At 49.7% G+C, this 26,915-nt stretch overlaps 1 protein-coding gene across 2 annotated transcripts in view; it reads right to left on the bottom strand.

Moving 5' to 3' along the window:
- Positions 1-26,915, bottom strand: part of MAPKAP1 (MAPK associated protein 1) — a 172,963-nt gene that overhangs the window by 126,224 nt on the left and 19,824 nt on the right. For both annotated transcript variants that reach the window (XM_075579403.1, XM_075579404.1), the window contains exons 2-3: positions 24,474-24,809; positions 1,974-2,063 (exon numbers count right to left, since the gene is read on the bottom strand). In XM_075579403.1, the coding sequence (XP_075435518.1) occupies positions 1,974-2,063; positions 24,474-24,732 (349 nt within the window). In that variant the 5' untranslated portion in view covers positions 24,733-24,809. The remainder of the gene's footprint in view (positions 1-1,973; positions 2,064-24,473; positions 24,810-26,915) is intronic.

Raw genomic sequence — 26,915 nt, 5'->3', positions numbered from 1 at the left:
CAAAGTGTACTAATGGCAGCGACATGGTTAAGGGGACAGTCCCTCCTAGGGGCAAAGTGTACTAATGGCAGCGACATGGTTAAGGGGACAGTCCCTCCTAGGGGCAAAGTGTACTAATGGCAGCGACATGGTTAAGGGGACAGTCCCTCCTAGGGGCAAAGTGTAGTAATGGCAGCGACATGGTTAAGGGGACAGTCCCTCCTAGGGGCAAAGTGTACTAATGGCAGCGACATGGTTAAGGGGACAGTCCCTCCTAGGGGCAAAGTGTACTAATGGCAGTGACATGGTTAAGGGGTCAGTCCCTCCTAGGGACAAAGTGTACTAATGGCAGTTACATGGTTAAGGGGTCAGTCCCTCCTAGGGGCAAAGTGCACTAATGGCAGCGACATGGTTAAGGGGACAGTCCCTCCCAGGGCCAATGAGACAGTTTGTGTTAAATACCATAACAAAAACTGAAAAGTATAAGCATTTTTATATAATGTATTCACACGTTTAAGGTTTTTTCTTGTTTTTTTAACCTTTACTTAATCTCTTTGTAATAAGACTGTTTGTAACTGTTATATACGCATAAATACAGGGGCAAAGAGGTTTCTTTTTTGTATTTTCTGTTGTGGATTTTGTTGCTGTGAGTTTTTTTTTTTTTTTTAATACAATTTTGACCTAATCTCTTTGTAATAATTACGCTAGCCAAATAAATAACAAAGAATTGGCCAAAGAGAAAACACGGAGTTACCGGGTGACCCGAAGAACAGACAACTATTCATTCTTACACCGGAAGTAAATAACGGAAACATCTTACTTCCAGGGGGATTACATTTTCCTAACGAAGCATAACATAGGTTATCGGCTGAAGGTGCAGTATAGATATGATTTCCTTTATTTAGGGTATACGCCATCCAGATCAGTCACCAGCACTGTGTGCGCCACTCGTGCAAATCGCAAAAAGGGGAAATACATTTGTTCCTGGATAATTACCCTTCCCATGTTTACTTATTTGGTCTATCCCTGTACACTTTTCCTTTCTAAAATGATGCCCAGCCTTCTGTTAAAGATTAAAGATATCTACTGAGTTTACTGCATTGTATTTCCTTATCGATTTCCCCATCCTGTTGTGGGGTGTTTATTGGTCACCCATGGTTGTATCGTTGTATATACTGCAGACATCGGATTGAGACAGTCTTAGTTACAATTACCGTATAAAAGTGTGTCGTGGAACAGGGGTGCGCTAACTTTTCAGTTCTCCGGCGTCTTCTGACGTCACGACATCATTTGACGCCGCGTTGCCATGGTGATGCGTCGCCAGAAGCCGCCAGAGACCAGGTAAGCCTCTGTAAGCGCTGCACCCCTCCCAAAAAAGATTAATTACCTCCCCAGCCCCCAGTTTTCGCACCCCTGTCGTAGAATTGTCTACTATTTTATTTGAAAATGTAAAAATACAGAACAATTGCACATTCAAAAAATTACAAATACCTATTGTACCTGTCCTCAGTCTCCGTGGGTAATGAATCCTCAAGGGCCACCAACAGATCAGGATTTAAGGATATCCCTGCTTCAGCACAGGTGGCTCAATCAGTGGCTCAGCCAGAATGACTGAGCCACCTGGGCTGAAGCAGGGGTATCCTTAAAACCTGGTGGTCCTTGAGGACTGGAGTTGGCCGCCCCTCACGTTCCCGAATAAATTGCCAGCCAATTTGGGAGGGTTCCGGTATTTGTTTCCCATGAATGTAATTCTCCGTAAACTTACCGCATTATTCAGCGGTACTGCTCCATTCTGTTACAGGGGAGGGCCTGAGCTCCCCTAATTCTGTTTTGCCCGATATTGATTGTTCATTGATTTAGCGCATTCTACAAAGACTGTATGCTCCGTTCGCCGCAGCGTACAACGCTGCAGTCACGGCGAGCGCCCCAGCACTCCAAATTACTCGCCTCCCCCACCCCGACCCGACCCCCACCGCAAGTAGCGTCTCCGTTACCCGAATGACTGGTGTTGCGCTCCTTCCACTGGACGTTTTTACACTTGATCTGGTTCTGCCGCTCCTTGCGAAGACGCTCCAGTTTCTGAGCTGGAAAAAACACACACAAAAAAAAGAGTTGGTCAACCTGGACTCCTTCCCAACTCCATGAATATTTCATGGCGCGCGTCTAGGGAGACGCTGAGCGGTAGGGGGGGGGGGGGGGAATGGGTGGGAGGGGGGCCATACAGGCATAAAATGTTAAAAGCTGACACTGGGTTCAGCAAATACCAACAAAAACATGAAACCGGCCTTGATTTATAATTGAAATTAGGGGACATAAAACATTAACAGAGATCATAAAGATAGTATTAACATAGAAGGGAATCATAAAATGTGAAAACTTCGGTGATTAATATGACAGTTCGTTACATCAATCACTAATAACCGTCTTCAAGGAATTTTAATGCACAAATGAAGTGTCGTGGACGTGGCGGGCGAGCGAAGAAGTTGACGCTTATGAATTACGCGCCCCCGTTTCAAAAATTAAAGATAAATGAACTGGGGGCCCCGCTATTAAAGTTGGAAATGGAAAATCCTCTCTCTGAAAGAAAAAAAATCGGGAGGGGAAAAAAATGAGAAAATGCCAAAGCTATATAAATTAGCAGCGCTTTTCCTGTGGTGAGGATGGAACAGTTTATAGGTAATAAAAGAAGTGATTTGTATCCGCGGTTACATTAGTCAAATGTGTAGAGAAAAGGGGGAGAGTGGGGGGGGGGTGGGAGAACATTTTAATTTTATTCACATTTTCTTCATCTTAAAGGTGCAGTTACAGGTTTAACACAGGGATCCCCAAACCTCGCGACTTCATTTTCTTTCTTACACATTGGGGACACCTAGAATTTGTTTTTTATTTTCGTCATGGTTTTCCCACGGAAGACCTCCGCTGATTGGTAGTACACGTTTTGTATTTCTGTATTTTACTGTAAACTTAAATGTGGCGTCTCTGTATTCTGTCAGGTTTTATATGGAGAGCAAAGTTCTGTTGTCAAAAATGTCGGAGGAAAAAAAAAAAAAGATCAGAATACAATAGACAACAACATTTGTGTGTGTGTGTGTGTGTGTGTGTGTGTGTGTGTGTTCTTATTTATCATATTAATTATTACAAAGGACAAAAATTCCCAACGCTACATCCAACGTGACAAAATACACACTGCAATATCTTGGGGTTCTTCAGCTTGTGGGATATTGTGTGTTCATATTAATTATTGTTTGCTTCTTATGATCTGACCCTCCACCTTTGTTCTGGAATGTAAGAAAACGACACTGGTGAAATGGCATGACTCTTTATTCATATTTAGAGGTTGCTCATGGGGTTCAAAGATTTACCATGAAGCCTAAATGTATTTTAGATATGTAACCCTCCCTGCCGGCTGATAAGGGAGTTTACAACATGTGAGTAACCAAGCATCTCAGGGTGCAAACCTAAGCCCTATAGGATGGTTCTTGCGGGCTGGGCATGTTTCCAGGTGTTAAAAGATGGACGCCAGGAGTTTTATACTTTAGATTGAGTCCATAGACATTGAAGCCGTGCGGAGCCGCGCTGAGGGAAAGCGGTGTTTTCCCTGGCCTTAGAGCAAGCGCCGTCCGTGGGCGTGTCTGGGGGGCGAGCCAGTGACGTCAATGAGCTGGTTCGCCCTCATTGGGCGAACCGCTCACGTGACCGGCCATGCGCTCCCGTGAGCACCGAAACGAAAGATTTGGTAAGACACACGCTTCCACAAGCGTGCGCGAGCCCCTGCTAAAGCCGCTCTTATTGTGGCTGCAGGGGCTCACTGCCGAGCAGCAGCGCGTCTCAGCACGGGGCGCTGACCAAGGCCTTAGAACACAAATTCTTTATTCATATAGCGTGATGGTTACAATCATTCTTCCTCCCCCTGATTTGGGCAGGGATGAGGAGGCAGCGTTCTTAAGTTTCACAATGCAGTTCATACTTCTCTCAAGGCCCCTATACCTACTAAGGACTGATATTCCTACCTACAGTTAAGTGCATCTCAATCACACTGTATACTCACCCCCTGGTTTGGGGTTTCTTCCTATGCTCCCAGTAGTTCTATAACTCTTTTCTACATGTTCTTCTACGCTGTTACCGGGTGTATCTCCCTGCCTGTGCTTCTATTATACGCCTGACCTTGTTACCGGGTGTATCTCCCTGCCTGTGCTTCTATTATACTCCTGACCTTGTTACCGGGTGTATCTCCCTGCCTGTGCTTCTATTATACGCCTGACCTTGTTACCGGGTGTATCTCCCTGCCTGTGCTTCTATTATACGCCTGACCTTGTTACCGGGTGTATCTCCCTGCCTGTGCTTCTATTATACTCCTGACCTTGTTACCGGGTGTATCTCCCTGCCTGTGCTTCTATTATACCCCTGACCTTGTTACCGGGTGTATCTCCCTGCCTGTGCTTCTATTATACTCCTGACCTTGTTACCAGGTATATCTCCCTGCCTGTGCTTCTATTATACGCCTGACCTTGTTACCGGGTGTATCTCCCTGCCTGTGCTTCTATTATACGCCTGACCTTGTTACCGGGTGTATCTCCCTGCCTGTGCTTCTATTATACCCCTGACCTTGTTACCAGGTATATCTCCCTGCCTGTGCTTCTATTATACTCCTGACCTTGTTACCGGGTGTATCTCCCTGCCTGTGCTTCTATTATACGCCTGACCTTGTTACCAGGTGTGAAAGTGGGTAAAACAATACAAGTAAAATAATTAGGGTTCAGAATATCACATGAGTTTTATTGCATCCGAGTGCACAAGGAGACCGCTACAGGTAGCTGATCTGTCTTATACCCAAAAAGCATATATTCTTATACATTTTCTATTACATTTGTCCTCCCCTATGGGGTGGGCTTACTAAATGGAGAAATACAGCTTTCTTATACGATTAACCTAAAAAAAACTTATCTTATACAGGCTGACCTTTCCTCTATATATTCCTGTCTCTACTTGGGGGGATGTGGTTTCCTGAGTATACAGCAAACATCATCATCCGGCCTTGGGTGTCAGCATACTAGATAAGGGAAATGGTTCTTTATTTCCTCAGACATATCCTGGGTCTGCAGACAGTGTGTAACAGTGTGTAACAGCTATTCTGAGAATTATCCAGGGTTGGTCTTTGCTGAGAGCGAAACACAGCGTTCACTTCTTACATGCAGCAAACATTTCATTCAGCTTCATACAGACAGAATGGAGGCTCATTCTCAAGATGGTGGCATCCTGCAGTCACCCTACACCACGCCTCCTCTGACCAATAGTCCAGATATAGTACAATCTTCTCACAGGTGTATCTCCCTGCCTGTGCTGCTATTATACTCCTGATATATATATATATATATATATATATATATATATATATATCTGTCTGTGCTTCTATTATACCTGGTAACAAGGATAGGAGTTTATCTCCCTGTCTGTGTCTCTATTATACTCCTGTCCTTGTTACCTTATACTCTCTGTCTGTGCTTCTATCTGCACTGCCACCCTTGTTACAGTTGAGGGATGGTCATGCCTTTGTCACTATATCTAATCTCCAATTCTAATATTAACCATTTTTGGCCCTGTGTTTTCCTATTTCCTGATAGTCCTCTTAGTTCCTTTTCTCCTTCAGAAAAGGCCATGCTGCCTGACCAGAGCTTGTCCTCAGGGCTGCAGTTTGGGCAACTCTTCCTGGACATAGGTCTCCCTGTGCGGAGGCTATCATTTCATACGGGCAGAGAGCCGTGCCTCCAGGCTACATACACGCTACGTGTGCTACTCTGATGGCGCTGGCACGTTGTATGTATTAACTAAAGCTGATGGAGACTCACAGTGCCTACACAGGCCTTTTGCATTATTTCCACCCCCAGGTATTTTATCTGTTGGCTGAACGAAGGCAGCGGTGAGGCACAGAACCAGGGTACGATCAAATTTAGTCCACGTGTCTCAACTTAGGGAGCTCAGTAAGGCCGCGGTACCAGTGCCTTCTACAGCGCACGCCTCGCTCGGCGTGCACTACGCGAACAAGCACCGCCCCTCAAAAGGGCTGGGCCCAGTATGTACCTTCACGCGGGATGTGCAGCCGCGCTGTACAAGGCTTTCCACAGACATTGAAATTGTATTTACAATTTGCAACGGAGGGGTAGCCACGCCCCCCGCCGGCGGTTCAGCCAATGAGGGCGAACCAGCCGCGTGACATCATGGCCACGCCCCCAGAAAACCCCAGCCAAGCCCCCGTCGCAATCTCCTGCATTTTCTCCCAGACCGCAGATCGCGGTGTAGCGCTGTGCACACCCCCCCCACCCCCGCCGGGCACGCCTGCTACAGTGCACACTGGGACCGCGGCCTAACATCACTATTTAAATGCTCCTTATTTCACAAATGTCCATGTGGTATGATCAGATCACTGATACTATATTAGGTGTTCTAAATGTATCCACCAACCCACCCTCACCCGGACACTAGGGTTTAACCCTTTGCTGCCTGAACCAACTTGAGTATCATAATCATGCAGTTTTCATTATCTATGTGTGCACTTTCATAAGATTGTAATGCAGTAAATATTTGAGTGATTGCATCCGCTATATGGCCTCATATCTGTCCACTAAAGGGGTTCATTCTTGTGCTCCAAATCCACACAGTGAATTTGGAGTTTATTTTCACAATAACTTATAGTGATATTTAAATACTCCACCAGACAGGTAAAAATTATCCTCCAGGTTGATTAACTATATCAATTATAATTGCAGTCATTTCTCTGCATCAGATCTAGATAAACTGTACATGTAGAAGTTTTGTCCTATAGATTGGCCACACACAATACCATACCAATCTAATAACATTGTTATTTGTTCCAATAAAGGGTTTAAAAATAACACTAATCGCACACAGTCTCACTGAGTGCATTCTACAGGGATTCTGTTTCTCTTCTGTGTACGTCTGTCCATAAAGCTGCAGTTCAACCAATGTGTTTTTTTTTTAATAAACCAGTTCAATATTTAGTAAATACTTGTAGCATTTAAAAAAATAAACAAGTGTAAAGACATTTGTAATGTATTCTAATGTAACAGGCATTTTTGTGCCTATAGCAACCATTTACAAAGTCACATCCCCTTCCCCTTCTGAAACAGCATCACCTTTTTGAGCCCTGCCCTCTCGAGCAGGGAACCAATTGAATGTAGTGCCTGCCTGGTCACATGACCTTCCTCACAGAACTTTGTCTATCAGTGCAGCAGAAGATTACCCAAGATGCATTTAGTGAACCCCCCGCTGAATTTCAGCGATCGATTACAGGAGAACGGATCGATCAGCAATTTAGCCAATCACTTGTCAGTGAGCAAATTGTATTGATGCACATATTGAATGGAATTTTTTTTTTATAATAATATTTTTTAATGACAGATTGAACTGCAGCTTTAAGGTGACTTTGCTTCAACAGGGCACTACCCTACCCACAAAACTATAACAAGGGGGGAAAGACCTACTCTAATATACTCATCTACGTTACTATATACACTCGAGACCTCTCTCGTGTCTCTCCTCCAGGGTCTGCCCTCCCCCCTCCCTCAAAAAGGGGCGTGGCTATCACCCCATAAGTCAGCGGTGCGCACACTGGGGTGTGCGAGACTTTATTGGAGGGCGGGGGTGGGGCGGTTACAGAGGCCTCGCGCTCTTATATAAATGTACTCACCAGCTTCTTGTCCACGTGTCTCCATTGCAACGCGGCGTCAAATGACACCCGTTACCATGGAGACGTGACGTCAAATGACGCCGCGGGTCACATGACCCCGCAGCGTCATTTGACACTAAGGGGGGGGCGCGATCGAGCTAAAGAGCAGGCAGGGGGGGAGCAGCGCAACAAGTTTGCGCACCCCTGCCCTAAGTGATAGTCTATTCTTGTTCCTAACTCTGCCTAGTAACCCCACGCAGGGGTGGTGGGTTACACTCTCCCCCCAGTGAAATAAATGTTGTCCCCAACATTTAGTAACACTAATGGAGATATTCATTAATATAAGTCTAAAAAGGACAAAAAATATAACTCTATAAATAATAGATATCACACAGAACATACAATGGAAACAATCAAAATCGTTTTTTTTTAATACAATAAAACTTGTGGTTAAACACGGTACATATAATGATATTAATATATATATATATATATATAGTCAGATAAGGCAGTTGGCACTCCAATAGGTGCTGTTAAGCCACAGGTGCACGTCCCATATAGAGAATGTAGTTATACGTTACCGTTCCAAGGATTGGTAAACAAGAGACAGCACTCAATGTTGAAGATCAAAGTGTATTAGTGAAAGCAAAAATACATCCAGAAACCCAACGTTTCGGTCCTACAGAATGGGACCTTCCTCAGGGGGATACAAAAGGGGATTCCTTTTGTATCCCCCTGAGGAAGGTCCCATTCTGTAGGACCGAAACGTTGGGTTTCTGGATGTATTTTTGCTTTCACTAATACACTTTGATCTTCAACATTGAGTGCTGTCTCTTGTTTACCAATCCTTGGAACGGTAACGTATAACTATATATATATATATATATATATATATATATATATATATATATATATATATATATATATATATATAAATAAAATATATTCACAATGGTGATGAAACATGCAGTTTAGCACCTAACTTGGGGAAGCCTAATAACAGTATAACCAGCCCTTGCTATTAAGATGACAGCACAACAATGAAAGTATGCCTCTGTCTGCCTGAGGCATAATGGGCAGGGTGTGGCTTTTTAATAAAAAACCCTTTTCCATCTTTTACAGTAATGGAATGCGACCTTGTTCGCCCCCCTCATCCCTATATTCAGCTCGGTCCGCAGAAATACTACGGCCGAAATGCCAAATTCTAGCTATTCTGTCTAGCCCCCCATTTACATCCTCTTATCCCCGAGCACAATGTTTCCTCACATATCCCAATACAGCTTCCCGCACCCATTCCTTACGGAGCATTTCAACCGTCCGCATCGTGTGTTCGGGACATAGGGATATTCGTGCCCACATATTTGCCTAACCTTCCCCTGCACCAGCCTACTTAACCGGGTTCATTTAGTGGTTCCCGGAGCCCCGGGCAACACTCAAACCAAGGGCTCCTCAGGTGGGAGAGGAACAGGCTCATCAATCAATACATCAGGAGTAAAATACAACCGGTCGTCAATGGTATCCAGACAGCGTATGTATGTATGTATGTATGTATGACGCCTCAGTCTCTTCTTCTTCTGTAAGGCCTCCGGTCTCCCACCACTGCTCCATTCTACCGGCTCGCAAGCTAAGCATTCTGGTCATGTTAAATTGTTCTACATATATATTGAACATAGGGTGGTACCATGATATGGGAGACTCATTGTAATTGTCAGGTACCTTAGCCAGCGATCCTGGTTGAGAGCGACAACCAGGTACCACCGGCATAACAGGACTGGTTATTGGCGGTGTGCACATAATTCCTTTTGCACCAACAGGCGGCGCAAATCCCCAATCTAACCGGGGACCCCAAAAATCCTCCAACCGCTCCCCCTTCTTCGTAGCCGTGCAATAGGAAAGCTGTATGGGTAAAACATCCATCCCAGAGAGTGGCCCGATCAGCGACAGCCCCAGAGACGGGCTTCTCAGCAGTGGAATCAGGGAGGTTAGCCAGGTTTGCTATTTCTTCACCGATGACCACATCGGGCGATTCGCCCCCCGTTACGACAGATCGCGCAGAACAGGAGCAGAAATAGATCCCAGCTCAGGAACCGCAGCGGGCTCTTCCCCTACCACGTCTGTGGCACCGTAATGCTCAGGAACAACTGTACTCTGGGAGGCATCTGCCCCGGGACAATCCCAGGGACGGCACCCACGGTAATTTCGGAACTTCGAAGCTCTGTGGGGCGAAGATACGATGCCTCACACACAAGGAATACAGCCGAGTACGCCAACTCTCCCCCTGGGCGGCTGCAACCCGCACATACAGCTTGCAGGAACGCTCTGCCTAATACCTGGGCCCCACGCACCCCGCCGGGGGCTTTATAATGCTGTACCTTAGCAATATTAGATGTCATTTCAACTTGGAAAACTTCTGGTGAAACGGCAGGTCACCCAGGGAGCGTTACGCGAGGGTCAAAGCAGAAGAAGAAGAAATCTCCGAGTGCGATTCAACTCTGCATTAAGATCAGGCGAGTGACTTGTTATAACTTCTTCATAGCTCCTCCCTACAGTGGCTCTGAGAGGGGGCGAAGATAGTACTTTGGGACGCAGTGTCACCCTGTCACTGCCATTAGTACACTTTGGCCCTAGGAGGGACTGATCCCTTAACCCTGTCACTGCCATTAGTACACTTTGGCCCTAGGAGGGACTGATCCCTTAACCCTGTCACTGCCATTAGTACACTTTGGCCCTAGGAGGGACTGATCCCTTAACCCTGTCACTGCCATTAGTACACTTTGGCCCTAAGAGGGACTGACCCCTTAACCCTGTCACTGCCATTAGTACACTTTGTCCCTAGGATGGACTGACCCCTTAACCATGTCACTGCCATTAGTACACTTTGTCCCTAGGAGGGACTGATCCCTTAACCCTGTCACTGCCATTAGTACACTTTGCTCCAGGGAGGGACTGACCCCTTAACCATGTCACTGCCATTAGTACACTTTGCTCCTAGGAGGGACTGACCCCTTAACCATGTCACTGCCATTAGTACACTTTGCTCCTAGGAGGGACTGACCCCTTAACCATGTCACCAGGGCCGCTAACAGAAATCATGGGGCCCAGGACAAATGAAAGGAGCAGGGCACCCCCCCACATAGCGCACACACCCCCCCCCCGAACCCATAAACACACCTACCATGAAAAAATATTTTTTAGCGCGCAACTTTTACTTAACTGTTTTCTTATTGTGATACAAAAAAAATCATTACAATGCAACCTGTTTATTTATATATTTTCAACAAAACACAAGTGACTGCCTGCCTGGGTGGGTGAGTGAGAGACAGGGTGGGTGAGAGACTGGGTGGGTGAGAGACTGGGTGGGTGGGTGAGAGACTGGGTGGGTGGGTGAGAGACTGGGTGGGTGGGTGAGAGACTAGGTGGGTGGGTGAGAGACTGCGTGGGTGGGTGAGAGACTGCGTGGGTGAGTGAGTGACTGGGTGAGTGACTGGGTGAGTGAGTGACTGGGTGGGTGTGACGATAGTGAGGGTTTGGCCCAGGATTAACGGGGTTACTCCCCAAGGGCCCCCCTCTAACCTCGCCAGGGAGACAAGGGGTTAACTGGGCTGAGGTCCAGAAATGTGATTTAACCCTTGTTATAACATGAAAATGCTTATTCCCCTGTGTAAAATGTATTGTTGCTGGGTCAGTGTCTGCATAACCCACCCACTGGAACTTAAGGGGTTAATCTTATATGCAGTGCTGAATAAACAGTTACCTAAAAACTGGTAATTTGGTAACGGAGTAAGCCAGGACCCTGAGCCTTGGGGTACAGCCTCCGGGTCACCCCCCAAGTACACACATATTAAAAATATAACTTTGTCATAAGAGGAACATATATTTTTGATAAAGTGACCTTTTTGCAGTTTTTGAAATGTCCAGAAACCAAATGCTGTGACTCATATGAGTCTATTCACGATTGATATGCCAGCTTCCTCACTGGGAGTGCCTATCAAAAGGGAGGTGTGAATGGGCCAGTTGGATGCTAAATAGGACATCCTGCTAGAATTTAGCCTGGCTTCACAGGGGTATTGCTATGCGAGACCCAGGAATGGAAGTGTTTGTTATTCACACCTTCCAGCCAAAAGGTATCCTGCTTCAAAGGGTTTATTGATGGGGGTAGGGGTGGAGCTACCCCAAGCAGGATATTAAAATGAGTAACCTTATTAAATATAAGAATATTATGAGATGTCCTTGGCTGACCAAGCTAAGAATTACATATTAGTATTAGTGGGATTTAGCATATCTTTGGGAGTCTAAACACTGTATATGTAACTGCTGCTAAATGCCAGATATTAATATCTCTATTAATTTTCATATTACACTGTAATGTTTGGTCTCTCTGCGAGCGTCAGGGGGGACGGAATGTATTAATATGTCTCCTCTGCTTGTATGTATTACGGAACGGGAGTTAGGCAATGATTTGCAGTAAATATGAAATTTTGGTTGAGTTCTGAGAAACTGCAACCCCCTGCTGTTGTGATGAGCAGGAAAGGCTGGAAGTTACAAGCCTGGTCATCAAAGGCTAAGTTGCTAATTGCTTATGCTTGGCCCAACGGACAAAAGGAATTAACCAGAGTAAGTGTAACTTTTCACACGGGACTCTGAAAGCCCAGTCAGCTTCAAAAGCTTCAAAGGGGATTTTACTAGACGGCACGGCACCGTAAGCTGGGATGCAAGGGTTAAAATGATATATAAGTCAGAGCCACCCTTTTATCCATGTTGTTCATGCAAATGTTCTTCATGCAAATGTCTTCATGCATGTGTCCTGCATGTATTGCTGTGATGTCAACTGAAATATGGGAGAAGTGGCAGTCTGTATCCTGATGGCCTTCTGTCCTAATCTTTAAGTAAGTGTCTATATTTTGCTGTTATTGTATAATCTGCTGTGTTCACCTTTATCAAGGAATAAATTATATTTATCATATCTTAAGTCTCGTCCCAGTTCAAACCCAGGTATATATATATTTATATATAGTTTTGGTGTAAATTACAACCTGTCACAAGCTACCGTGACAAGCTTGTAATTAACTGGTGGCAGCTGGCGGGACTGAACTGGACCTGGATTACAGTATTCTGCGGGGTACTGTGATCCAGTGGGAACTTGATGGTAATTGCAAGTTCCTGGGACTAAAGATATTGAACACACAGTGTACAACATATAACACAAGATATGGCACCTCCTCACTGTTCCCCTACTTGTGAGAAGCATTGCCTCCAGAACCAAAGTGCCGGCCATCCGTCTGACTGGAGCCGGGCACTGAGACCGGAGGAGTGCATCAAGTCGGCGCGGGGACCAGCAGCCAGCAAGGCTGAGAGAGAGACAGCAATCGGTGAGCATGAAACCCGGCAGGCTGAGCAAAGATCCACAGCTGCAGCTGCTGTAACCATCAGACATGTGGAGGGAGCGGGTGGTCTTGCACCAGGAGAGGTATTGGCCGTTGCGGCGGCCAGTCCATTTTACCCAGAATTGCTGGCCCTGATGTTTGCACAGGGAGAGATGTCCCCAGCAGAGCGGCTCGAGCAGCTGAAGCTGGCGATGATCCGACCCGCTTATCCCCTCCTAGAGCCCGGCGCTCCAGCAACTCCGCTCTGGACTCCGTTGCCCCTTGCTGGGGTTAGTCAACCGGTGGCGGAGAAGCACCGGCAGCTGCTACGGCACTGCCAACAAATGGGCCACAATAATGCCCAGTGCCCTGACCGTGCGCGGTCAGGCGAAGAAGCCCCTCAGGGCCAACGCTCACGAGCTGCGGAAAAGATGACCCAGTTAGCGGCATCCTCTGATGGCTCCCGCCCAGCCGGGGCGACAACCCTCCTCGGGACGTCTCCTGGAGAACCTGGGCGGGCTGCATCAGCAACAGCAGCGGAGAGCAGCGGCCATCCACCTGATCCCGGCGGAGAACCAGCGGTGGCGGCAGAGAAGAAGCCACCACTCTGGCATCCTGCCGGCGGCAGTTCTATTTGGGGGGAGGGACAGGGTTTGCGGGAGGGGGTTATTTTACCAAGTTTGCATGGAGCTGTGTTCCTCCACAAAGACCTGGGACCCTTGTCCTGCACCGTTTTACCTGTACCCAACCCGGGCGCTGTTGCGGCAGCGGACCGGTGCTGCCCAGCCCAGATGGGGCCGGCGGCTGCTCCAGTCCCCCTGCAATTGGGATCAACGAAGGCGGCGGTCTCTGCGGGGACCAGCAAGGTAAGCCAGACCAAGTCGCAGACTGACTCTGACTTATGTTTCCCTATGACTGTACCCTTTGTTTCACTATAGGGGTGACCGGGGGGTGGCAGGAGATAGGGGTACCAGGGGAGGGGAAGGACGGGCAGCTTGTAGGGCAGCTAGACGTCCCCATTACCCTGGTGGAGCAGCAAGGGGACTCTCAGTTAAGAGCCCCACTCTTGCAGCCTTGCTATGGGCTGGAGGTGTCCGGGGTTGTGGCAAAGTTAGACCACCCCCAGATTACCTGCCAGCCAAGAGCTAAGGTGGGTGCATCTGCACCAGCAACCCTGAGCTCATCCCTGGTAATGGGGAGACAGTGTCAGGGAGATGGCCTCACTCAGGTGTCCCTAGAATCCAGGTTAGGATTAGCTAGGGAGAAGTGGAGTGAGGGGAGGCTGCAGGTAGGTAGCCAGCATCAGTTCTCAGGGGTGGTGAAGGAAGGGCAGCTTGTAGGGCCGCCAGGCTTCCCCATTACCTGGGCGAAGCGGCAAGGGGACTCTCAGTTAAGAGCCCCACTGTTGCAGCCTTGCTATGGGCTTAAGGTACCAGGGGTTGTGGCACAGTTAGACCACCCCCAGATTACTTGACAGCCAGGAACTAAGGTGGGTGCATCTGCACCAGCAACCCTGAGCTCACCTCCGGTAATGGGGGCACAGCTTCAGGGAGAGGGGCTAGCCCCGTTAGCACCCAGCTCTAGGGTAGGATTGCCTGGGAGAGGGTTGGGTGGGCCAGTGGGAACCGGGGAGGGAAGGCAGCAAGTGAGCCAGCCAGTTTTCCCCGCTTCCCTGGCAGAGCCTCAGGGGGTGTCTCAGATCAGCAACCCCCTGTTGCAGCCTGGCTATGGGCTGGGGGTATCCGGGGCAGTGGCAGGCTTGTGCCACCCCAGGGATACCTGCCAGCCAAGCGCTAAGGCGGTTGCATCTGGAGAGGTGCCCCTGAGCTCATCCCTGGTAAGGGGGAGACAGTGTCAGGGAGATGGCCTCACTCAGGTGTCCCTAGGACCCAGGTTAGGGTTAGCTAGGGAGAAGCGGAGTGAGGGGAGGCTGCAGGTAGGTAGCCAGCAGCAGATCTCAGTGAGAGAAGGAGGGCTAGTGGTAGCCAGGGAGGGAAAGCAGCAGGTATTGCAGCTAGAGTTTCCCGTTACCCTGGCAGAGCCCCAGGGGGTTTCTCAGATCAGCAACCTCCTGTTGCAGCCTAGCTATGGGCTGGGGGTATCATGGGCAGTGGCCAGTTTTTGCCACCCCAGGGATACCTGCCAGCCAAGCGCTAAGGCGGTTGCATCTGGAGAGGTGCCCCTGAGCTCATCCCTGGTAAGGGGGAGACAAGGTCAGGGAGGTAGGTGCACTCAGGTAGTTCCAGGGTCTGGGTTAGGATTGCCCAGGGAGGAGAGGAGTGCAGGTGGGCTGCAGGGAGGTAAGCAGCCGGAGTCATCAGCAGGGGCTGAGGTGCTGGGCCTAGGGGAGACTAGGCAGGGAGGCCCTGGGAAGCAGGGGAAGATAGGAAGTCAGTGGGGAGTCAGGCAGCTGGCAGAAGCGAGGGATGGGCTAGGTAGGCAGAAAGTCCCTTGCTCTGACGGGCCAGGAGTGACCCCCCTGACAGAGTCCCCAGGGTTCCCAAAGGAGGGGCTGTGGGTAGATAGGCAGCCAGGGAGGAGAGTCAGGAGTATAGCGGAGCAGCTACAGGTTGGCACTGAGCCAGGGCAGGTAGGGTCCCTACAGAATAGTGACATAACCTTATCCCAGACTTGGTTGACAGGAAAGCGACGGTCTGTGCTGGATAGCTGGTCTCCTGTTGGTGCAGAGATATGCCAGTCTCTGGGCAATGTGCAGCATAGGCTGCACAGGAGCCCCTTTCACCATGGACTTGGTTCCCAAGGCACTGGGTGGGGGGCAGAGGGAGGCAAAGGAGAATGCCCGGCTTTGCAGGATCTGGACTTTACAATCCACTGTGTACTGGTCATTGCCGGAGGACAATTTTGCCAGGCCAATCCCTCAGGACGTATTGAGGGCGTCAAGGGCGCCAGTGGTACCCCAGTGCCTGGAGGAGGCGACTGGGGCACCAGGGCCCCATTGAGCCGGGGAGGTGTGACGATAGTGAGGGTTTGGCCCGGGATTAACGGGGTTACTCCCCAAGGGCCCCCCTCTAACCTCGCCAGGGAGACAAGGGGTTAACTGGGCTGAGGTCCAGAAATGTGATTTAACCCTTGTTATAACATGAAAATGCTTATTCCCCTGTGTAAAATGTATTGTTGCTGGGTCAGTGTCTGCATAACCCACCCACTGGAACTTAAGGGGTTAATCTTATATGCAGTGCTGAATAAACAGTTACCTGAAAACTGGTAATTTGGTAACGGAGTAAGCCAGGACCCTGAGCCTTGGGGTACAGCCTCCGGGTCATCCCCCAAGTACACACATATTAAAAATATAACTTTGTCATAAGAGGAACATATATTTTTGATAAAGTGACCTTTTTGCAGTTTTTGAAATGTCCAGAAACCAAATGCTGTGACTCATATGAGTCTATTCACGTTTGATATGCCAGCTTCCTCTCTGGGAGTGCCTATCAAAAGGGAGGTGTGAATGGGCCAGTTGGATGCTAAATAGGACATCCTGCTAGAATTTAGCCTGGCTTCACAGGGGTATTGCTATGCGAGACCCAGGAATGGAAGTGTTTGTTATTCACACCTTCCAGCCAAAAGGTATCCTGCTTCAAAGGGTTTATTGATGGGGGTAGGGGTGGAGCTACCCCAAGCAGGATATTAAAATGAGTAACCTTATTAAATATAAGAATATTATGAGATGTCCTTGGCTGACCAAGCTAAGAATTACATATTAGTATTAGTGGGATTTAGCATATCTTTGGGAGTCTAAACACTGTATATGTAACTGCTGCTAAATGCCAGATATTAATATCTCTATTAATTTTCATATTACACTGTAATGTTTGGTCTCTCTGCGAGCGTCAGGGGGGACGGAATGTATTAATATGTCTCCTCTGCTTGTATGTATTACGGAACGGGAGTTAGGCAATGATTTGCAGTAAATATGAAATTTTGGTTGAGTTCTGAGAAACTGCAACCCCCTGCTGTTGTGATGAGCAGGAAAGGCTGGAAGTTACAAGCCTGGTCATCAAAGGCTAAGTTGCTAATTGCTTATGCTTGGCCCAATGGACAAAAGGAATTAACCAGAGTAAGTGTAACTTTTCACACGGGACTCTGAAAGCCCAAAGTCAGCTTCAAAAGCTTCAAAGGGGATTTTACTAGACGGCACGGCGCCGTAAGCTGGGATGCAAGGGTTAAAATGATATATAAATCAGAGCCACCCTTTTATCCATGTTGTTCATGCAAATGTTCTTCATGCAAATGTCTTCATGCATGTGTCCTGCATGTATTGCTGTGATGTCAACTGAAATATGGGGGAAGTGGCAGTCTGTATCCTGATGGCCTTCTGTCCTAATCTTTAAGTAAGTGTCTATATTTTGCTGTTATTGTATAATCTGCTGTGTTCACCTTTATCAAGGAATAAATTATATTTATCATATCTTAAGTCTCGTCCCAGTTCAAACCCAGGTATATATATATTTATATATAGTTTTGGTGTAAATTACAACCTGTCACAAGCTACCATGACAGTGGGTGAGTGACTGGTTGGGTGAGTGACTGGGTGGGTGGGTGGGTGGGTGAGTGACTGGGTGGGTGAGTGACTGGGTGGGTGAGTGACTGGGTGGGTGAGTGACTGGGTGGGTGAGTGAGTGGGTGGGTGAGTGACTGGGTGAGTGAGTGACTGGGTGAGTGAGTGAGTGAGTGGGTGGGTGAGTGGGTGGGTGAGTGAGTGACTGGGTGGGTGAGTGAGTGGGTGGGTGAGTGAGTGGGTGGGTGAGTGGGTGGGTGAGTGACTGGGTGGGTGAGTGACTGGGTGGGTGAGTGACTGGGTGGGTGAGTGACTGGGTGGGTGAGTGACTGGGTGGGTGAGTGGGTGGGTGAGTGACTGGGTGGGTGAGTGACTGGGTGGGTGAGTGACTGGGTGAGTGAGCGACTGGGTGGGTGAGCGACTGGGTGAGTGAGCGACTGGGTGAGTGAGCGACTGGGTGAGTGAGCGACTGGGTGAGTGAGCAACTGGGTGAGTGAGCGACTGGGTGAGAGAGCGACTGGGTGAGTGAGCGACTGGGTGAGAGAGCGACTGGGTGAGAGAGCGACTGGGTGAGAGAGCGACTGGGTGAGAGAGCGACTGGGTGAGAGAGCGACTGGGTGAGAGAGCGACTGGGTGAGAGAGCGACTGGGTGAGAGAGCGGGTGGGTGAGAGAGCGGGTGGGTGAGAGAGCGGGTGGGTGAGTGACTGGGTGGGTGAGTGACTGGGTGGGTGAGTGACTGGGTGGGTGAGTGACTGGGTGGGTGGGTGAGTGACTGGGTGGGTGAGTGACTGGGTGGGTGGGTGAGTGACTGGGTGGGTGAGTGACTGGGTGATTGACTGGGTGGGTGGGTGACTGGGTGGGTGGGTGACTGGGTGAGTGGGTGGGTGAGTGACTGGGTGAGTGGGTGGGTGAGTGGGTGGGTGAGTGACTGGGTGACTGGGTGGGTGACTGGGTGAGTGACTGGGTGGGTGGGTGACTGGGTGGGTGAGTGGCTGGGGGAGGGGGGAGCGGGCCCACAGGCAGCGGGCCGGACACCATGCATGCGCGCTGGGACCGCGGGAATCACCGCCATTTTTTTCAAAAAAATGTTTTTAAATGTAATTAACTGGCGCCCGGCCGAGCAGGGGGCCGGGGCGGCCAGTAACCTTTGTGCCGCCTTGTTGGCGGCCCTGCATGTCACTGCCATTAGTACACTTTGCCCCTAGAAGAGACTGACCCCTTAAATAGGTCACTGCCCATTTAAACCACCTACTGCTTACAACAGATAAAAAGATAAAACCCTCTGTATCCTATGATCAGAGAATAATTCAGTGTGAGGTCTTCTATTTATTTATAACATTTATATAGAGCCCTTATCCAAGGCGATGTACATTAATTAGTAAAACAAAGGTGTGGTTACATATAGATTAAATCAGTGATTCCCAAACTTTTTTGCGCTTATAGTAGGAGCGACAGGACGGCGCGATGGCTTGGTCGCAATCGCTGGAAGTCACTTCAATGTGATTTTTCCAGCGACCGCAGCATGACGTCGGCGTCGCCGGCACTATAAGCGCGGCCTTAGGTTTATTTCACACCTCACGAGCCCCCTCTATTTCCCACCCTCTACCCATGTATTTCTCTCTCCCCTCCGTCTCACTCACTCTCCCCCCCCTCCCGCCTCGCATGTATTTATCTGCCCTGAGTCTTACTCCCTCTTTTCCTCACTCACTCCCCCCCTCTCTTCTCTCACTCGCCCCCACCTTCCGTCAATTACCCCACTCACTCAATCCCCCCCACAAAATACATACCAAAAAACCCCACCCTGCAATACATAATAAAAATACCCGCCACCGCCAACACATATTAAAAAGACCCCCGCCACCCCAATACTTTTTTAAAAGACCACCCATACATATTTTAAAAAATTGGGCCGAACAGGTAAAATCATCATCATCCTCATATACCCACCCCGTGCATCTCCCATCACCCTCATATCAACCCCCCCTGCATCTCCCATCACCCTCATATCACCCCCCTGCATCTCCCATCACCCTCATATCACCCCCCCTGCATCTCCCATATCACCCCCCCCCGCATCTCCCATATCCCTCATATCACCCCCCCGTGCATCTCCCATCACCCTCATATCAACCCCCCTGCATCTCCCATCACCCTCATATCAACCCCCCCTGCATCTCCCATCTCCCTCATATCACCCCCCTGCATCTCCCATCACCCTCATATCACCCCCCCTGCATCTCCCATATCCCTCATATCACCCCCCCCCCCGCATCTCCCATATCACCCCCCCTGCATCTCCCATCTCCCTCATATCACCCCCCTGAATCTCCCATCTCCCTCATATCACCCCCCCTGCATCTCCCATCTCCCCCATATCACCCCCCCCTGCATCTCCCATCTCCCTCATATCACCCCCCCTGCATCTCCCATCTCCCCCATATCACCCCCCCTGCATCTCCCATCTCCCTCATATCACCCCCCGCATCTCCCATATCACCCCCCCTGCATCTCCCATCACCCTCATATCACCCCCCGCATCTCCCATATCACCCCCCCTGCATCTACCATCACCCTCATATCACCCCCCGCATCTCCCATATCACCCCCCTTGCATCTCCCATCACCCTCATATCACCCCCCCTGCATCTCCCATCACCCTCATATCACCCCCCGCATCTCCCATATCACCCCCCCCCCATCTCCCATTACCCTCATATCACCCCCCCTGCATCTCCCATCACCCTCATATCACCCCCCCTGCATCTCCCATCACCCTCATATCACCCCCCCCTGCCTCTCCCATAACCCTCATATCACCTCCCTGCATCTCCCATCACCCTCATATCACCCCCCTGCATCTCCCATCACCCTCATATCACCCCCCCTGCATCTCCCATATCCCTCATATCACCCCCCCCCCCGCATCTCCCATCTCCCTCATATCACCCCCCTGCATCTCCCATCACCCTCATATCACCCCCCCTGCATCTCCCATCACCCTCATATCACCCCCCCTGCATCTCCCATCACCCTCATATCACCCCCCCTGCATCTCCCATCTCCCTCATATCACCCCCCTGAATCTCCCATCTCCCTCATATCACCCCCCCTGCATCTCCCATATCACCCCCCCGCATCTCCCATCTCCCTCATATCACCCCCCCTGCATCTCCCATCACCCTCATATCACCCCCCCTGCATTTCCCATCTCCCTCATATCACCCCCCTGCATATCCCATCACCCTCATATCACCCCCCCTGCATCTCCCATCACCCTCATATCACCCCCCTGCATCTCCCATCTCCCTCATATCACCCCCTGCATCTCCCATCACCCTCATATCACCCCCCCTGCATCTCCCATATCCCTCATATCACCCCCCTGCATCTCCCATCTCCCTCATATCACCCCCCGCATCTCCCATATCAATCACCCCCCCTGCATCTCCCATCTCCCTCATATCACCCCCCCTGCATCTCCCATCTCCCTCATATCACCCCCCCTGCATCTCCCATATCCCTCATATCACCCCCCCTGCATCTCCCATCACCCTCATATCACCCCCTGCCTCTCCCATAACCCTCATATCACCCCCCTGCATCTCCCATCACCCTCATATCACCCCCCCTGCATCTCCCATATCCCTCATATCACCCCCCTGCATCTCCCATCACCCTCATATCACCCCCCTGCATCTCCCATCACCCTCATATCACCCCCCCTGCATCTCCCATCTCCCTCATATCACCCCCCTGCATCTCCCATAACACCCCCCTGCATCTCCCATCTCCCTTCTCCCTCATATCACCCACCTGCATCTCCCATCTCCCTCATATCACCCCCCTGCATCTCCCATCACTCTCATATCACCCCCCCTGCATCTCCCATCTCCCTCATATCACCCCCCCTGCATCTCCCATCTCCCATATCACCCCCCCTCCCGCATCTCCCTCATATCACCCCCCCTGTATCTCCCATCTCCCTCTTATCACCCCCCTGCATCTCCCATCACCCTCATATCAACCGCCCTGCATCTCCCATCTCCCTCATATCACCCCCCCGCATCTCCCATATCACCCCCCCTGCATCTCCCATCTCCCTCATATCACCCACCTGCATCTCCCATCTCCCTCATATCACCCCCCTGCATCTCCCATCACCCTCATATCACCCCCCCTGCATCTCCCATCACCCTCATATCACCCCCCGCATCTCCCATCACCCTCATATCACCCCCCCTGCATCTCCCATCACCCTCATATCACCCCCCTGCCTCTCCCATAACCCTCATATCACACCCCTTCATCTCCCATCTCCCTCATATCACCCCCCTGCATCTCCCATCTCCCTCATATCACCCCCCCTGCATCTCCCATCTCCCTCCTATCACCCCCCCTGCATCTCCCATATCACCCCCCTGCATCTCCCATCTCCCTCATATCACCCACCTGCATCTCCCATCTCCCTCATATCACCCCCCTGCATCTCCCATCACCCTCATATCACCCCCCCTGCATCTCCCATCTCCCTCATATCACCCCCCCTGCATCTCCCATCTCCCATATCACCCCCCCCCCCCCGCATCTCCCTCATATCACCCCCGCTGCATCTCCCATCTCCCTCATATCACCCCCCTGCATCTCCCATCACCCTCATATCACCCCCCCTGCATCTCCCATCTCCCATATCACCCCCCCGCATCTCCCATATCACCCCCCCTGCATCTCCCATCTCCCTCATATCACCCACCTGCATCTCCCATGTCCCTCATATCACCCCCCTGCATCTCCCATCACCCTCATATCACCCCCCCTGCATCTCCCATCACCCTCATACCACCCCCCCTGCATCTCCCATCTCCCTCATATCACCCCCCTGCATCTCCCATATCACCCCCCTGCATCTCCCATCTCCCTCATATCACCCCCTGCATCTCCCATCACCCTCATATCACCCCCCCTGCATCTCCCTCATATCACCCCCCCCTGCATCTCCCATCACCCTCATATCACCCCCCCTGCATCTCCCATCACCCTCATATCACCCCCCGCATCTCCCATCACCCTCATATCACCCCCACTGCCTCTCCCATAACCCTCATATCACCCCCCCTGCATCTCCCATCTCCCTCATATCACCCCCCTGCATCTCCCATCTCCCTCATATCACCCCCCCCCCTGCATCTCCCATATCCCTCATATCACCCCCCCCCTGCATCTCCCATATCCCTCATATCACCCCCCCCCTGCATCTCCCATATCCCTCATATCACCCCCCCCCCTGCATCTCCCATCTCCCTCATATCACCCCCCTGCATTTCCCATCTCCCTCATATCACCCCCCTGCATCTCCCATCTCCCTCATATCACCCCCCTTGCATCTCCCATCTCCCATCTCCCTCATATCACTCCCCCTGCATCTCCCATATCACACCCCCTGCATCTCCCATCACCCTCATATCACCCCCCCTGCCTCTCCCATAACCCTCATATCACCCCCCTGCATCTCCCATCACCCTCATATCACCCCCCCTGCATCTCCCATCACCCTCATATCACCCCCCTGCATCTCCCATATCCCTCATATCACCCCCCCTGCATCTCCCATCTCCCTCATATCACCCCCCCTGCATCTCCCATCACCCTCATATCACCCCCCCTGCATCTCCCATATCCCTCATATCACCCCCCCTGCATCTCCCATCTCCCTCATATCACCCCCCCTGCATCTCCCATATCCCTCATATCACCCCCCCCTGCATCTCCCATCACCCTCATATCACCCCCCCTGCATCTCCCATCTCCCTCATATCACCCCCCCTGCATCTCCCATATCCCTCATATCACCCCCCTGCATCTCCCATCTCCCTCATATCACCCCCCTGCATCTCCCATATCCCTCATATCACCCCCCCTGCATCTCCCATCACCCCCCCCCCCCACCTCCCATCTCCCCCCCTTCATCTCCCTCTCTCCCCCCATATGCCTACATCAGGTGGCGGATTCGGCGACTGCAGACACGCACGCGGTCGCTAGCAGCAGGCACCGGAAGTACCGCACTGCTAGAGAGCGGCTGTGAGTGGGCTCTGAGGGGAAGAGCCGGGGAGAGGGGGAGCTGGGGAAGAGCCGGAGGGAGGGGGTGCCGGGAGAGCCAAGGGAGGCAAAGTCGGAGAGAGCCGGGGGAAGAGGGAAAGCCAGGAAAGCTTCTGCGGGCGGCTAGGCGGAACCCCTGCGACTGCTCCACGGAGCCCCAGGGTTCTGCGGAACTCTGGTTGAGAATCACTAGATTAGATTATAGAGTAATTATTATGATGTCTTTGTGCTGGGCATGGGTGGGAACATTATGGTCAGGTTATGGGTTCCGTGCATTAAGAGGCTTGCTTGGTTGGTGGGCATGGGTGGGAACATTATGGTCGGGTTATGGGTTCCGTGCATTAAGAGGCTTGCTTGGTTGGTGGGCATGGGTGGGAACATTATGGTCAGGTTATGGGTTCCGTGCATTAAGAGGCTTGCTTGGTTGGTGGGCATGGGTGGGAACATTATGGTCAGGTTATGGGTTCCGTGCATTAAGAGGCTTGCTTGGTTGGTGGGCATGGGTGGGAACATTATGGTCAGGTTATGGGTTCCGTGCATTAAGAGGCTTGCTTGGTTGGTGGGCATGGGTGGGAACATTATGGTCGGGTTATGGGTTCCGTGCATTAAGAGGGTTGGAGTCAGGTCTCTGGATTTAGTCTTGTCGGGGGCATAGTGATGAGTCCGACTGTGGGGACAGTGGAGGTGATTGTTGAGGTGGGTGACTTTAGAGGGTTTTGGAGAGACTTTAGGAAGGTTTAGGAATGGGTGAGGGTAGTGTAGGGTAGGGGATGGGAAGCATATGGCGAAACAAACGTCAAGATATCTCATGCTCTTGGTCCAGTGTGTAGGGGATACCTGTGTTTGACCGCCTTCTAATCCCGAAATCCCAGCTGGATGTGATGTCCACAGACTGGGAGTAAACGTAGCCCTGTGTCTCTCCTCCGCTCCCCTGCGTATCCACCGCGCTCTCTCCGGACACGGTAGACGGGTAGAGCTTCTCCAAGTCCACATCATTGTCGATGAGGACCATCTCGCACATGCCCGTGTCATCGCTCGTGACGTGGGACTGGCGGATGTGGGCCAGGATAATTGTGGGGTTGTCCAGAAACGCCATCTTCGTCTCCCCCAGCTCGGGGATTCTCAGAACCAGCTCCAGTAATCCATATTACTCTGTGGACGTACAGCAACCGCCTGCAACACAAATACGCAGAGACTTAGAAAAGTCCTACTTGGCATGGGGCAGCAATAATGGGTCAAAGGGTCAGTCCCGCATGGGAGCAAAGTGACCTAATGACAGGGACGTGTTTAATGGGTTAAAGGGTCGGTCCCACATAGGAGGGAAGTACTTTAAATAAACATTTTAAGGGACAATTCAAGCTAACAGCGCAAACAAATAGTTTTTTCCTAACTTATCAGTGTAGCTTCCTTAGAAAAGATTTCTTTTAACTGAACAAGAGAAAGAAACCCAGTATGGGCACTCTGCCACCGATCTGGATGATTTGTGATAGTATTAATAGCTTTATTTACAAAAAACGAATAATAAAATATTGGGTGTTAAAATGAGAATTGACGCACAAATTATCCTAGTAGGAGCACTACAACAGGTTCTCCGGATCAAGAAAATAAATGGGATAGATGGATATCAACCGGGGAATTACAGACCTGTAAGCCTGACTTCAATAGTGGGGAAACTACTTGAAGGTTTAATACGGGATAATATTCAGGAATACCTAATGGAAAACAAAATTATTAGTAATAGTCAGCATGGATTTATGAAGGATAGATCTTGCCAAACTAACCTTATTTGTTTCTTTGAGGAGGTAAGTAGGAATTTAGACCAGGGTAATGCAGTTGATGTGGTCTACTTAGATTTTGGAAAGGCTTTTGATACGGTTTCACACAAGAGGTTGGTGTACAAAATAAAGAAAATTGGGCTCAGTAAAAATATATGCACCTGGATTGAAAACTGGTTAAAGGACAGATAACAGAGGGTTGTCATAAATGGAACTTTTTCAGGTTGGGCCTAAGTCGTGAGTGGAGTACCTCAAGGATCGGTACTGGGACCCCTGCTTTTTAACTTGTTTATTAATGACCTTGAGGTTGGGATCGAGAGCAAAGTGTCCATCTTTGCTGATGATACTAAATTGTGTAAGGTAGTAGAATCAGAGCAGGATGTAATTTCTCTTCACAAGGACTTGGAGAGACTGGAAACGTGGGCAGGTAAATGGCAAATGAGGTTTAATACAGATAAATGTAAGGTTATGCATTTGGGATGCAAGAATAAAAAGGCGACTTACAAATTAAATGGAGATATATTGGGGGAATCCTTGATGGAGAAGGATTTAGGAGTGTTTGTAGACTGCAGGCTTAGCAATAGTGCCCAATGTCATGCAGTAGCTGCAAATGCAAACAAGATCTTATCTTGCATCAAACGGGCAATGGATGGAAGGGAAGTAGACATAATTATGCCCCTTTACAAAGCACTAGTAAGACCACACCTTGAAAATGGAGTACAATTTTGGGCACCAATCCTAAGAAAATACATTATGGACCTAGAGAGAGTGCAGAGAAGAGCTACCAAATTAATAAAGGGGATGGACTATCTAACTTATGTGGAGAGGCTAGCTAAATTAGATTTATTTACATTAGAAAAGAGGCATCTACGAGGGGATATGATAACTATATACAAATATATTCGGGGACAATACAAGGCGCTTTCAAAAGAACTATTCATCCCACTGGCAGTACTAAGGACTCGGGCCATCCCTTAAGATTGGAGGAAAGGAAATTTCACCAGCAACAAAGGAAAGGGTTCTTTACAGTAAGGGCAGTTACAATGTGGCATTCATTACCCATGGAGACTGTGATGGCAGATACAATAGAGTTGTTCAAAAATAGGTTGGACATCTTTTTAGGTGGGAAAAGTATACAGGGATATACCAAATAAGTATACATGGGAAGAATGTTGATCCAGGGATTAATCCGATTGACAATTCTTGGAGTCAGGAAGGAATTAATTTTTTCCCTTAATGGGGTTTTTTGTTTGCCTTCCTCTGAATCAATAAGTAAGTATAGATATAGGATAAAGTATCTGTTGTCTAAATTTAGCATAGGTTGAATCTATGTCTTTTTTCAACCTCATCTACTATGTAACTACAGTATGTAACTATATGTATGTATCCCCCGTCTATCCGTTACCAATAAATAAATGAAGAACCCCACAGTGTGGGGGAAGCGAGAGGGGGTAAGTGGTTAACCACACATGGAAAGTTAGTCCTATAGGTATGGACTAGTGTA

Source organism: Ascaphus truei, chromosome 21 (genome assembly GCF_040206685.1).
Source record: "Ascaphus truei isolate aAscTru1 chromosome 21, aAscTru1.hap1, whole genome shotgun sequence".
NCBI lineage: Eukaryota > Metazoa > Chordata > Amphibia > Anura > Ascaphidae > Ascaphus > Ascaphus truei.
Note: the sequence above shows the minus strand (reverse complement) of the source record. Positions and strands in the feature narration are given on the sequence as shown.